Source organism: Ambystoma mexicanum, chromosome 2p (genome assembly GCF_040938575.1).
Source record: "Ambystoma mexicanum isolate Mex_15411 chromosome 2p, UKY_AmexF1_1, whole genome shotgun sequence".
In the NCBI taxonomy this organism is placed as follows: Eukaryota; Metazoa; Chordata; class Amphibia; order Caudata; family Ambystomatidae; genus Ambystoma; species Ambystoma mexicanum.
In genome coordinates this window covers 182,352,768-182,364,999 of record NC_090923.1, presented here as the reverse complement: position 1 = coordinate 182,364,999, position 12,232 = coordinate 182,352,768, and the positions used below count along the sequence as shown (strand labels likewise).

The following is a 12,232-nucleotide window of genomic DNA, read 5'->3' as shown; positions in this document are numbered from 1 at the left end:
AGCAGCAAGAGAGACAACAGGAGTAGAGACAGTGTACTGTTTCTGTTCTCAGCAGTTCAGTGAACATTCCCCAAAGAAGGTGATGGAATGCATTTCTTTTTAGTGAAATAAATTTTTCGTGTGGGCATTTATTATCTGTGAAAAGAAAAGAGAATCTTTTTCTGGAATAACATGCTTTTTTAAAATAATGTCAAATATTTTCTTTTGTTGCCCAAATGAACTTATAGACACAGAAACACGCAAAGGGTAGATTCCTTGATTATTATGATTTTCACATTCGTTTTTGCATTTTGTTGCTTATATTTTGCATACTGGATTTCAGTGCAGTGGTTTAACACCAATGTTATGGTAAGGCCAACATTTTTTGTCGGTAATACAAGTATGATTCCTGAGATAGCAGTTGAAATACTCCTCCTGAAGGAAGCACACAAACTAATAGATTAAAGAAGTGTGCAGGATGAGCAAACACGCATGGTGCAATATTTTGATAATTCCCTCCATGTCACCAATAATATGTGGTACAGACCCATGCAGAGAGTGGGAAGGGAGATGTCTGATGACAGCTGTTTTGTTTGTTCCCTCATTCTGTATGCCATGAGTGCCTCCCGAGTGTTCATAGCAACAGAGGTAAACACCCACAGAGCACACTGCTCAACATATCTTGTGCTATGCACCACAAGAGGACAATTTCAGGGTAGCTGGGCCACCATACAGTGGGTGACAAAAGCAAATTCTCCTCATGAGGACAGTTTTATAAAGCAAAGGCTCCTGATGACCAACATCAAAACACAACACAAGGTAATGGAATAAATACTGTCATGCCTGAATAGGGTAGATGTTAGAATAGAAGATCATAAATTGCTGCAGTGCACTGACGCATAAGGGAAAGAAATACCTGGTTGCTGGAACAGACCCCAGTTACACATGATAGGGGATGTATTTAATGCAGAAGGGTGGGAGGAAAGAATGATTGGCTGTAACACACAATCACTCATAACAGCATCAATAGAGGTTGTGCAAAATGTGAATAAAGTATGCCTTAAAAGTAGACTGAAGATTCTAAATTACTTACTTGGGTAGAAGATGAAGGAAGACCAGTATCCTTAATACCAATAAGAAATGCAACCCTGTGTTTCAGAAACAATGGTTTGGTGAAAGTAGGAATGAACAAGGGTTACCACACGTATCATGGACCTACCAGGAATGAAGGTGGGCACAGCTGTATTAATGGACCACAATTAGGCTTATGATTCAAAGGTCTATATGCTATGCTCTCCAAATTGGGAAGGCATATACTCCATATTAATATGTGAACCAGCTCTGGGGATGCCACAAAATGAGGTAAAGATTGGCAATTTTGCCCTGATGAGCACACATGCCAGAAGGAAAAGGTCTCTTGCCCTAAAATGTATCCAAAGGAGAATTCTTTTTGGGCAAAATCAATGGAGGCCTATGACATACCAGACAAACAAACTGTTTGTCAAAACCGCAATGTTCTTTATCTCCTACCTTGCCCCTGGCTTGAAAGCAGAAACGAATGCTAACTGGTTGCAAATGGGAGTTGCTACAGCCAATAAATGCAACTGTGAAGGGATTTAATGCAATAAAGGAGGAATTGAGAGTCATTAGATGTATGACTCTTCCAAACAGGTAAGTCTTTTATCTTATCACAGTCATGGAGGAGGGCATTTGCACCAAGATGGGCTCATCTTTATGTACATACTTACCAGCAAACGATGAGCAGAATGGGTCCCTTACAGGGGCCATAACAACCTTACAGGAGCTGCACACTAAGATGGTGTTAGAGGTGTAGGACATTGAAGATGATGCCTGGTTTAATTACCTGTTTTCATGGGTACCCACCTGGTTGGCAGACACATTCAAAATATTATTGGCCATACTGGTACTGGTCCTGACAGCGTTCTATTTCCTGAAAATAGCTCTGAACCAATGCAAAAAGGCTAGCAAGAAAGCACTGGAAATGACAAAAATTGTAAATGTGGGTGATCAAATGCACTTATATATCCAAACAGACGAACTATCTCATATTTACCCAAAGGAATGTCCTAATGGACCCCCGGGACAATATTCGAATATCCTGTTGACCCCCAGAACTACACCAAACATTGGGTGGATTGTGCAGGGGATGAAGACCTCTGTTTTATGACATGCGGTCCAGACGAATGCATAGCACACGAAGGTAGTCCAAGGGGGGTTACCAAAACATGGCTACCAAAGGATGGCTATAGTGGGATGGGCAGAAGTGAGGGGGCAGTCAATCATTCGACCGGAGTGAGACAGATGAATATGCAAGTATCACCTCCTACCGCAAGACCAGTACCAATTACTTCCCCAGCCCCTTGCCATTATTGTACCAGTGAGAAACGATACCAGCTGAGGCAGCCCTAGTGCCCCATGAGTCTAGTGGTGAGAGATGAGACAAACTAAGGACGATTCCAAGAAACAATATTTTAAGTCAATGAACATGACTCTGCCATAATGAATTAGTTAGGTTGTGCAACACTAATCAGGATTACAGTTAGATAGTAGAAAGTACAAGTAGTGTGCTATATATAGCATAGATGGGAGGAGGATTCCGGAATACCAAGAGAGGGACTCACTACACTGACAGTGCAGATGAAATTAGAGACAGTTAAGATGCAGCATGCATGGGCAGGGAAACCAACATAAGGCAGCTGCACATGGTGAATGTAGCATGAACAGATACAATTATAGGTCGCCAATATGGAGGTAAGAAATGCAGAAGTCCAGCCATTTTCCTAGCTCAGAGGCCGCAGTAGGCCTAGGACATAGCAAGGCTTCAGATAAGATGCTGAATTCATAAAAACACATTTATTTTAGAAGCTTTGAAGGTGCCCAGACAGTCATTTTTAGTAAGCACCAAGGTCAGATGCACGGAAGGAAGTCATGAATGTGCAGAACGCAGGGATGAGATAACAGTTCCCAAGACCAGAAGAAGTAGACTCCTAAGTTAATTAAGTTACAATAAGAGCACTAACAACCATTGATGTCCAGTTGCATGATATCAGTATGCCAAAAGACTCTATAGCGGATAGATGAACGGTGTGTCAAGTGGTCACAAAGAGTACAACATGCACGTTAGAATTAGCTAAAAGGCCAGTAAATAGGAAAATGTTAATTCTCCAACACAGTCTCCTAACACATGATGAAGACATGAAGAAAACTGGCTATTCATTATGAGCCAAGTACAGATAAGACACCTGCTGAACTCCATAGCATGCACACAGACATGAGATGATACACAAGGCCAAATTCAAAGGAATAGATAGGCCACATGGCCTGGGAATGATGAGGAATATGTTTAATTGGAATTAGTGCAGACCATGAACTTCTTTCTCCCCTATCCTATGTGTCTCTCATATTTTGATGTCTCATCAAAGTGTCCAAGGTTGGTGAGTAAAGTGCCAACCACAGAAGTCTCCCTTGACACACCGCCCATGATGAATAATGCCAGCCATTAGTGGCCAGTGTAATTATGTAGTGAAAACTATTATCTATGATGGGTTCGGCTCAGGAGGAGCCATCAGTGATGTATAAGCCAATGCAAAAATTAACACATACGTATTCCATATGTGGCTTAAGATATTAACCAATCATAACCACTTATATATTTTAAAACTGATATTGTATTATGACGTCATTGCTTACATATTTTAGTACAAAATCTGCTCACCCTCATTGTAATGTTGATAGCTTCTTGTATTGCGTCCCGGCCAGATTCTGTGTTTTGAATAAAGCTGGGTTTTGTGGGGCCTTTTAAGTACTCCATTCTTGAGTATTGATTGTAATAAATGGGGGCCTGTCTATGCAGTCATTTTAACCTGTTATTTTCAAGTGCTTTGGGAATTTAAAGCAACACCGGAATTCAGGTGTTTTTCATAAGAGAACATCTGAGCCCAACGGGGAGTGACCTGCAGATTCTCAGGCTATTTTGATTTTCCCCTAAGCTTGTGATGTTTTGATTCCCTCCAAACTTTTGGAAATGCAAACTCATTTAAATGTTTGTGAAGCCAGCATTTTGCATTTTACATGAGTGAACATGATATCTAATGTAAGATTCTGAATAATCATTTACCTGTTGATTTAAAGGTGAGTGTTTGTTTATTTTTAATAAGTTATGCCATTTCACATATATAGTTTATTCTGTCTATTTGAAAGATAAAGCCAGGCAGACTGTATTGTTTTGGTGTGAACCCAATTGCGAGCATGTGATTTTCAAACGTGTTTCAGGTGCGGGAATTACCTGTGAATTACTATTTGATATGCTTTAAATAAATTAAATTATTATAAAAGAGTTTGTTTCTTGTCCCAGAGGATGGAAATGGGACTGGTGTTTTTGAGGCCATTATACTGGGATTGTCGGTTTCCACAAAAGGCTGTAAAATAATGAATTACAAATCTGATTTTGGGTGAGTTGTTAAATGTCCCCTATTTAAGGTCCCACTGAATTGAAATCGTATATCAGTGTGTACAGGGGAGGGTGGTACTAGCTGATGTTCACCTCCATTGTGTGGTTGGCTAGTGTGTATTATAAAAGCAGGTAAGGAAGTTATGCAAACAATTAGAAGCAACATATAGCAAGCCATACCATGCTATAAAAAGGCATGACCACGCATAGCAAAGCAGTGTACTGTGTGCAACAAGCATTGGTGAATGTCAGGGAGGGGCTGACTGGGACTAAATTAATTACCTCAAGGAGAGTGCCTTTATTGGCAGGCTGAGTGCATCTCAAACCTCACACGGACTTGCTCAGGTGCTCTCCATAGTGGGATTTGGTTGATATTTTACTCATCAGGGCCACACCATTTGGGCAAGGAATGTCATGTATTAGGCATTAGCCATGCAATCGGGGCAGGGGCGAGAATCCTCAATCGTTTCTCCCAGATGACCACCCCAGCCACCCAAACAGGCCCCAAACTTCTCTTACATGTTAGACACATCCCAGGCAAAGAATGCATCCCCACACATACAGTTCCATTACTCCTGTTTCCGAATGATGAAACATTGCTTTTGGATGAAATACATGAAACTCTGATTGTATGCAATTTAAACATATGAAAGTAACATTTTCAGACACGGCTGCATTGCAGTTGCTGCTTTTCTCCTATACATGTTAAAGTGGGACCCCAGTCGATGTATAGTTTAGACGATGAATTTGTTCACGAAGAGTCCACAAGCAGGTCAAACCCGGGAGAAGCTATGCTGATTGGGGCTGATTGAAGTTGTAGTCCAAAATGGTTCTACCCATACTCGGCAAAGCCGAATCCCTGGGCTTCCGACTGGGTAGAACATAAGGAAATAGGGGGGATTGGGTGGTAGTGTGGGGTTAGCGGGCCTGTGGGGTGGGTAGGTGGAGTGCAGACTAGGAGCATCATATGGCTGAGACCGGGGGTAGGGGAATTGGGGGATGGAGCACCCCATTAAGCGTTGATATGGGCCGAAGGTAGTGTTGTAGAGGGGGGGTGGAACCTCCAAAGAATAAGGACAACAGTGGTCAAGGAGTAGCAGTGGAGGATTTGACGTAATAGTCTTCGGCATGTGGGGGTGCAGGAGAGTGGTTCGATGGAAGGGATTCATTAGGAGGGCTTTCGAGAATCTGTGATTTGACTGGTTTTACTTCCATAGAATCACATAGACCTGTCAAAAACATCTGGAGAGCCAAATGTTCCAGGTCCCTGTGAGATGGTTACAAGTGGCCCTTTCAGCAATATATGTATTACCAGCACACCATTTATGGAAGCAGAGAATATTTATCATTATTGTTAACTGGGAATCATTGCCCTGAACCACCATCACGTATGTATTGTACGGCTTCACCTCTGATAGGAACCATGCAATTTGTTGTCTGCTAGAGGTTTAATGTAAACATTAATTAGCCATGGAAATTATTTAAACCTCTGGGGGGAACACTGCAATTTAACCCAAACATTTTGAGTTGTTGTCCCCCATTTCAAGCCTCAATGTGTGATTGACAAGTTACTTGTAGTCCATTCCAAAGCTTTACCTTTTATTACCATCTAAACTTCTAATCTTTGAATTAGTGTTTGATGGTTCACTGTATCGTAACCAGCCAATAGATCCAAGAGTAGTAGAGTTGTCGTCAAGGGAGTTAAATCTTCTTTCATGAAAAAAAGACTTGTTTGCGTTCTCCTGTTTGAGCGAACACCAGATTGGTTTTCATGAAGTAAGAGGTTCTCTTCACCGTGGAGGCCCAGTTGGGTGGTAGGTATATTTTCCAGTATTTCAGAAATTAAACAGTTGTTAGACATGGGTCTAGCCTGCACTCATTTTCTGGTTATATAGTAACCCCTTAAGTGAGGTCAGGATACTGCCTGATGCTAGTGATCCACCACCAAATTCGGTCAGTACAATTTCATATTTCCTTTAGGTGGGTTCAACACCTGTTATTGGTAAGTGCATGCTAAATAGTATGCACGATGTAAAAGTTGCACTGTCAGATACAAAGTCGACACCATTTGTGTAACTTACCCCAAATGTATCTCCCTGGGTGAAGAACCAGGCAGGCTTCACCTGACCGCTTTTGCTGTGCTTCTTGATAACCGACGCTGTTGGGAACAAAATATACAGGCTAAATTGGAATCAAGAGTACAGATCGGCATTGATGGAAACGGATGTTTGAAGGTTGTACTTAGTGCCATGCTACACCCCACACACTGACGTTCTTTCATCAGCTTAGACCTTGGACCCATACACTAAATCTAAAATCAGACCCTGTATGCTGAGTTCATAGGTTCCGAATATAAAACACAGAGGACCTCATTACGAGGCGGGCGGAATGGGTTTAACGGCGCCGGTAAAGGTGCTGGCACTGTTAACCCCATTACCGCCTCATTACGAGGTTCCCTTGCGGGACCCGCTCTGGAGTCTGGCTTTACCAGACGTCCATGGCGGGTCCTGCGAGGGGACCCGGGAGCTAACAACGGGCCCGTAATTAACGGGCCCGTTGTTAGCTCCCTCCCCATTACCATTGAGCCCTATGGGGGCTTGAATGTGAATGGGGAAAGTCCGGGTCCGGGTTCCCTTGAAAGGGGAAATACCGGGCCCTCCAAGGTCAGAATGGCCCAGTATTTCCCCATTCAGGGAACCCGGGCCCGAGTTTGGAGACAGCCATGCCCTTACTAAGGGCATGGCTGCCTCCAAAGTTGTAATGAGGCCCAGAATCTTTACACAGAACATAGTCTCTGCACAATACACAGGAGCTATACCTGGGCCAATGCAATTAAACTATACATTACCTTTTAAGAATAAGTGAGTGAATGGCCTGGTGAGTGAGGAAACAAGTGAGTGAGTAAATGAATGAGTAAGCTGATGAGGGAGGCCTCTTCTAGCATGGCTTTCTGCTCCATCCCTCTTTTTAGCATTCCAAACCAGAGAAATACTAGCTGTTTGTGGATTTCAGCCCAACAGTGTCATCAAATGGTGACAAACCATGGGTATGGATAGTGATAGTTAGAAAATATGTAGATTCGTTCATATTGTAATTTTATACAGTGCCTATCGCCACCATAACAGTCTTTTGGTGCAGGTGCTTGTCCAAATATTAGCGCCTGGTTCCACAGACAGTGGTATGGGGGTAAAGGTTGAGTAATCATTCCCTCCTTTTTTAATTTCCGGGATTGTGATTTGTCGAAAGGTGAACAAACATTCCATGTGTGCCTTAGTTGCAAGTGGTTACCTCACCTGTCAATGGGCCTCATTACGACCCAGGCGGTAAGTTACCGCCTGGGTCGTACCCTTACCACCATGGTGTAAACTATGTTTACACCATGGTGGATGGCGGATTTACCGCCCCATTCCAAGGTGAGTGGGGCGGTAAATCCCCATTTCCCATTTTACCCTTTTCCATTCCCATTTTTGCCCCATAGGGCATAATGGGAGTGGGGAAGGCGCTAATTACACCACCGTAAATTACAGTGGCGTAATTAGCACCATGGTCCCTTAGCGCCATGGATTTTAACGCCTGCAAAAAGCAGGTGTTAAGATCACCATGGCGCTAAGGGACCTTGTAATCAGGCGTCAAGGGTCGGCGCCGTTTACGGCGCCGTTAACCCCTTAACGCCTGACTCGTAATGAGGCCCAATGTAATGTAGAGTCCCAGATGTCAGAGTCTTGTCAGGTCTGTTCGTGTTGCTCCAATTTGTTTGTTTCACGCCTATGTCTATTTTGTATGAAGTACTTTAAGGTTTGTAATCAATTGTAAATCGTGTGCTCCTTATTTCTGTCATTTACACCACAACCACACAAAAATCCTTAACCGCCCACTAGCAGCCATGAACCTACAGCAACTAGTCAAAGGAGCAACCCACTCTGCAGGGCACACACTTGACGTAATCTTCGAACAAGGACCTCATCACCACGGCACCCCCAATTCAAATACTTTGGAGCAACCACCTCATTATTCGATTCATAATCACAACGGCCGCTCTAACAAAAAAGCAACAAGAAGAACAACCCATCATGATGAAAAGAAACTTGAGAACCATAAAAAACTCCAACCTAACCGAGCTCCTAGAACTCAGCAAACCACAAGCATCAACCATGGAAGAAGCAGACCTAGCCAAAAATGTTGCCCTAGTTCATACCTAGATCGCAACAACCCTAGACGACATCGACAAAGAACGGCCCTTCACCCCATCACAGCAAAATGGTTCACCCCACTACTCAACGCCATGAAAAGGTACAACCGAAAACTAGAATCTGAATGGAGGACCAACAACACCACCGCAAACAAATTGAAATTCCTACAACAGATCCGCTCATATAAAAAGGAAATACAAAAAGCAAAGAGGAAACATTACGACAACTGAATCTTCCGAGCACCAAACGCTCAAAAAGAACTCTTCAAAATCATAAACGAAATAAAAAACCCGCCGGGCTGCAACAACACGCCAATTCCATCGATGAAACTTTGCGAGGACCTCGGAGACCACTTCAAAAACAAAATAACCTCCATCCAACACACCATACAAAACAGACCAAGCGATCACAGCTCAAACCCCACCGACACCGACGAGGAACACGCAAACAAACTACAAAATTTCCCAGAAATATCAGTTGAGGCTTTCGTCAAACTGGTAAACCAAAACAACAATTCAGGCTCCGCTGAAGACCCTTGCTCCCGGACATATACATAACAATTCTCAAACAAGGAACCCCCATGAAATAACACAGGAACCTCCTCAACCTCTCAATCTCAACAGGTAAAGTACCACAGGCCTTCAAATCAGCTCACATCAAGCCGCTACTCAAAGACACAAGAGGAAACGCAAAGGACTTATCCAACTACAGACCCATCTCCAACATACCCTACATGGCCAAACTGCTAGAAACGTACGTCTACCAAATAACCCAAGAATTCATAGAAGAGCACTGCCTACTAGACCAGGCACAAGTTGGTTTCAGACCTATGAGAGGAACAGAATCAGCTCTCCTCTCAATATGGGATGACCTAAAAACAAACGCAGACTCGGACAAAAGTACCGCCTGATCCTCCTCGATCTGTCTGCAGCTTTCGACACTGTCAACCAAGCCATCCTCATAAAGAGATTAGAAGGACTAGGGATAACAGACACTGCCCTAATATGGATCAAATCCTTCCTAACAAACAGAACAGAAACAGTATGGATGAAACCTTTTAAATCCAAACCTAGAGACTCCACGTGCGGAGTACCACAAGGATCATCCTTCTCCCCACTTCTATTCAACATCTACATGTACCTATTAATCAAACTCATCAAAAAACACGGCCTCACATGCTACAACTGCGCCGACAATACTCAAATAATCTTCAACATACAAGACACCCGAGAAGAACACACCACACTAGAGAATTGCCTTTGTGACATATTCAACTGAATGAACCTCAACCATCTCAAAATCAACCCAGGCAAAACAGAGATAATGATTGTTTCAAAAAAAGGAGGAGACATCAACTACATCCCCTGGCCAAAAGAGCTCGGCACCACACCAGAACCATCATCAACTGTAAAAAACCTAGGGGTCCTGATGGATAACAACCTCACTCTAGAGCCACAAGTAAACTTGGTAATCAAGAAATGTTTCTTCCTCCTGCGAGCAGCAAAAAGGATCCTACCGTTCCTGTCGTTCGCCAACAAAACACTTACCATCATCGCTCTGATCATGTCCAGAGTAGACTATGCCAATAGCCTATACCTGGGCATGCCCGAACGACTTCTAAAAAAACTGCAACGCATACAAAATGCAGCAGCCAGACTCCTCCTCAAGCTACCCAGAAGAGAACACATCACACCCGCGCTAAAAATACTACACTGGCTACCACTAAAACAGCGAATAAAGTTCAAGTCCATGTGCATCACTCACAGAGCAATACACAAACAAGGCGCAGAATTCCTATGCGACAAACTACGCCTACATCAACCGACTAGAACACTAAGATCAAGCACCGACATACACCTGGAACCAAAACCCTACAACAGAAAAAAACTCGGAGGATCCTGTTTCTCTCACCAGGCACCCAAAACCTGGACTGACCTACCCAAGAATATAAGAAACACAAAAAACCACCTAGCATTCAGGAAACTCCTCAAATCATGGCTCTTCACAGCATAACCACAACAGAGACGCACTAGAATGCCCAGACATGAAAACAATGACGAAAATAACTCCAACCTCGGCCACTCTCAAATTGGACAAACACTCAACCCAAAGAACCAACCACTCGACAGAGCTTAAGATATCATGGAAAATAGCCACGAATGGAAGGCCCCAGAGACTGATCACATACTTAGACCCAGACGAAAGCCCTCAAGTGACTCATCCACTCGTACGTACCGGACGCATCTTATCCAGACCGGCAGACACATTTGGATGGAATTGTGAATGTTGGCATGACCGTACCTAGATAGAAATGTGAATGTAAGCCTGCGTCGCATCCAGATAGGACTTTGAATGTTGGCATGCCCGCACCTGGATGGAATTGTGAATGTTGCCATGTCCTCACTTGGATAGAGTTGTGAATGTTGGCCTGCGTCGCATCTGGATGGGACTTTGAATGTTGGCATGCCCGCACCTATGCGAAACCTGGAGACTAGCATGTGCCACACTTAGAATTGTGAACATTGGCCTGCGTCGAATCTAGATAGGATTGCCTGAAGGATGGCATGCCCGCGCCTGGATGAAGCTTGAATGTTGGCATGTGCCACACTTAGAATTGTGAGCACCGGCCTGCGTAACATCCGAATGGAGTTGTGAATGTTGGTATGCCCACACCTGGAAGGATTTCTAGACACTGGCCTGCGCCGCTTCTGGATGGGATTGTGAATGTTGGCATGCCCACACCTAGATGGAATGCTAGACATTGGACTGCGCGGCATCTGGATGGGATTGTGAAGGCCAACAAGTGCCACACTTGGACAAACTGTGAATGTTAGCATGCTAGGGATCAGGTAACCCACTAACCAATATAAATTCAAACTCTGCATACTTATCGCACTCAAAAAACTCACACAACCAACTCTCGCACAACAAGCCGCAAGCCCTTCACAACACTGCAACAACACATAAGCCGGAGCAACAGCACACGCGGACTGACACTGATCCAATACCCGCACCAAAGCTCAGCACGCGGTGCATACCGAGTTGAAGCTGCCAACAGAACACCACTCCTATCCTACTCTCTCTTCACCTTACTAACCCATCCCACCCTATCGTTTACAGATCCGCCAGAGCGCATGGGGACCAATTCCGTTGGTGACTGTGCGCGGTACAAATAACTTTAACATTTAACATTTAACATTTAGTCTTGGGATGCAGTTTTTTGGGGAATTCGGAACCGCACTTGGCATGTATGACACCCAAAACATAATGGCTTTTCCCATTCCTGTTTTAAACTTCCAGCACCGCATTTTAATACATGTGTGTTTGAAGACTAACCTGCTTTGCAATGCACAACGATCCATTAACCTCAGCCTATAATTCAGTGATTTGTACTGAGCATGCGCAGTCAGTTTATGCAGAGCAGATGGTCGCACCGATTCTTAAACCGATAAATTAGCTTACAGAACCCACGGTTATCTGCAATCTGCCGGCCGTAGACGAGCATGAAGGAAGCAACAGGGCCACACCTGTGCACCTGCTCTGTGTAGAGGCGGGATCTAGACGCACATCCGGCCCCGCAGGTAGAGATTGA

General features: G+C 43.8%; 1 protein-coding gene across 2 annotated transcripts in view; it reads right to left on the bottom strand.

Annotated features, from left to right (window-relative positions):
- LOC138566330 (cyclic nucleotide-binding domain-containing protein 2-like) overlaps positions 1-12,232 on the bottom strand; it is a 479,732-nt gene that overhangs the window by 211,602 nt on the left and 255,898 nt on the right. For both annotated transcript variants that reach the window (XM_069643465.1, XM_069643466.1), the window contains exon 6: positions 6,532-6,608. In XM_069643465.1, the coding sequence (XP_069499566.1) occupies positions 6,532-6,608 (77 nt within the window). The remainder of the gene's footprint in view (positions 1-6,531; positions 6,609-12,232) is intronic.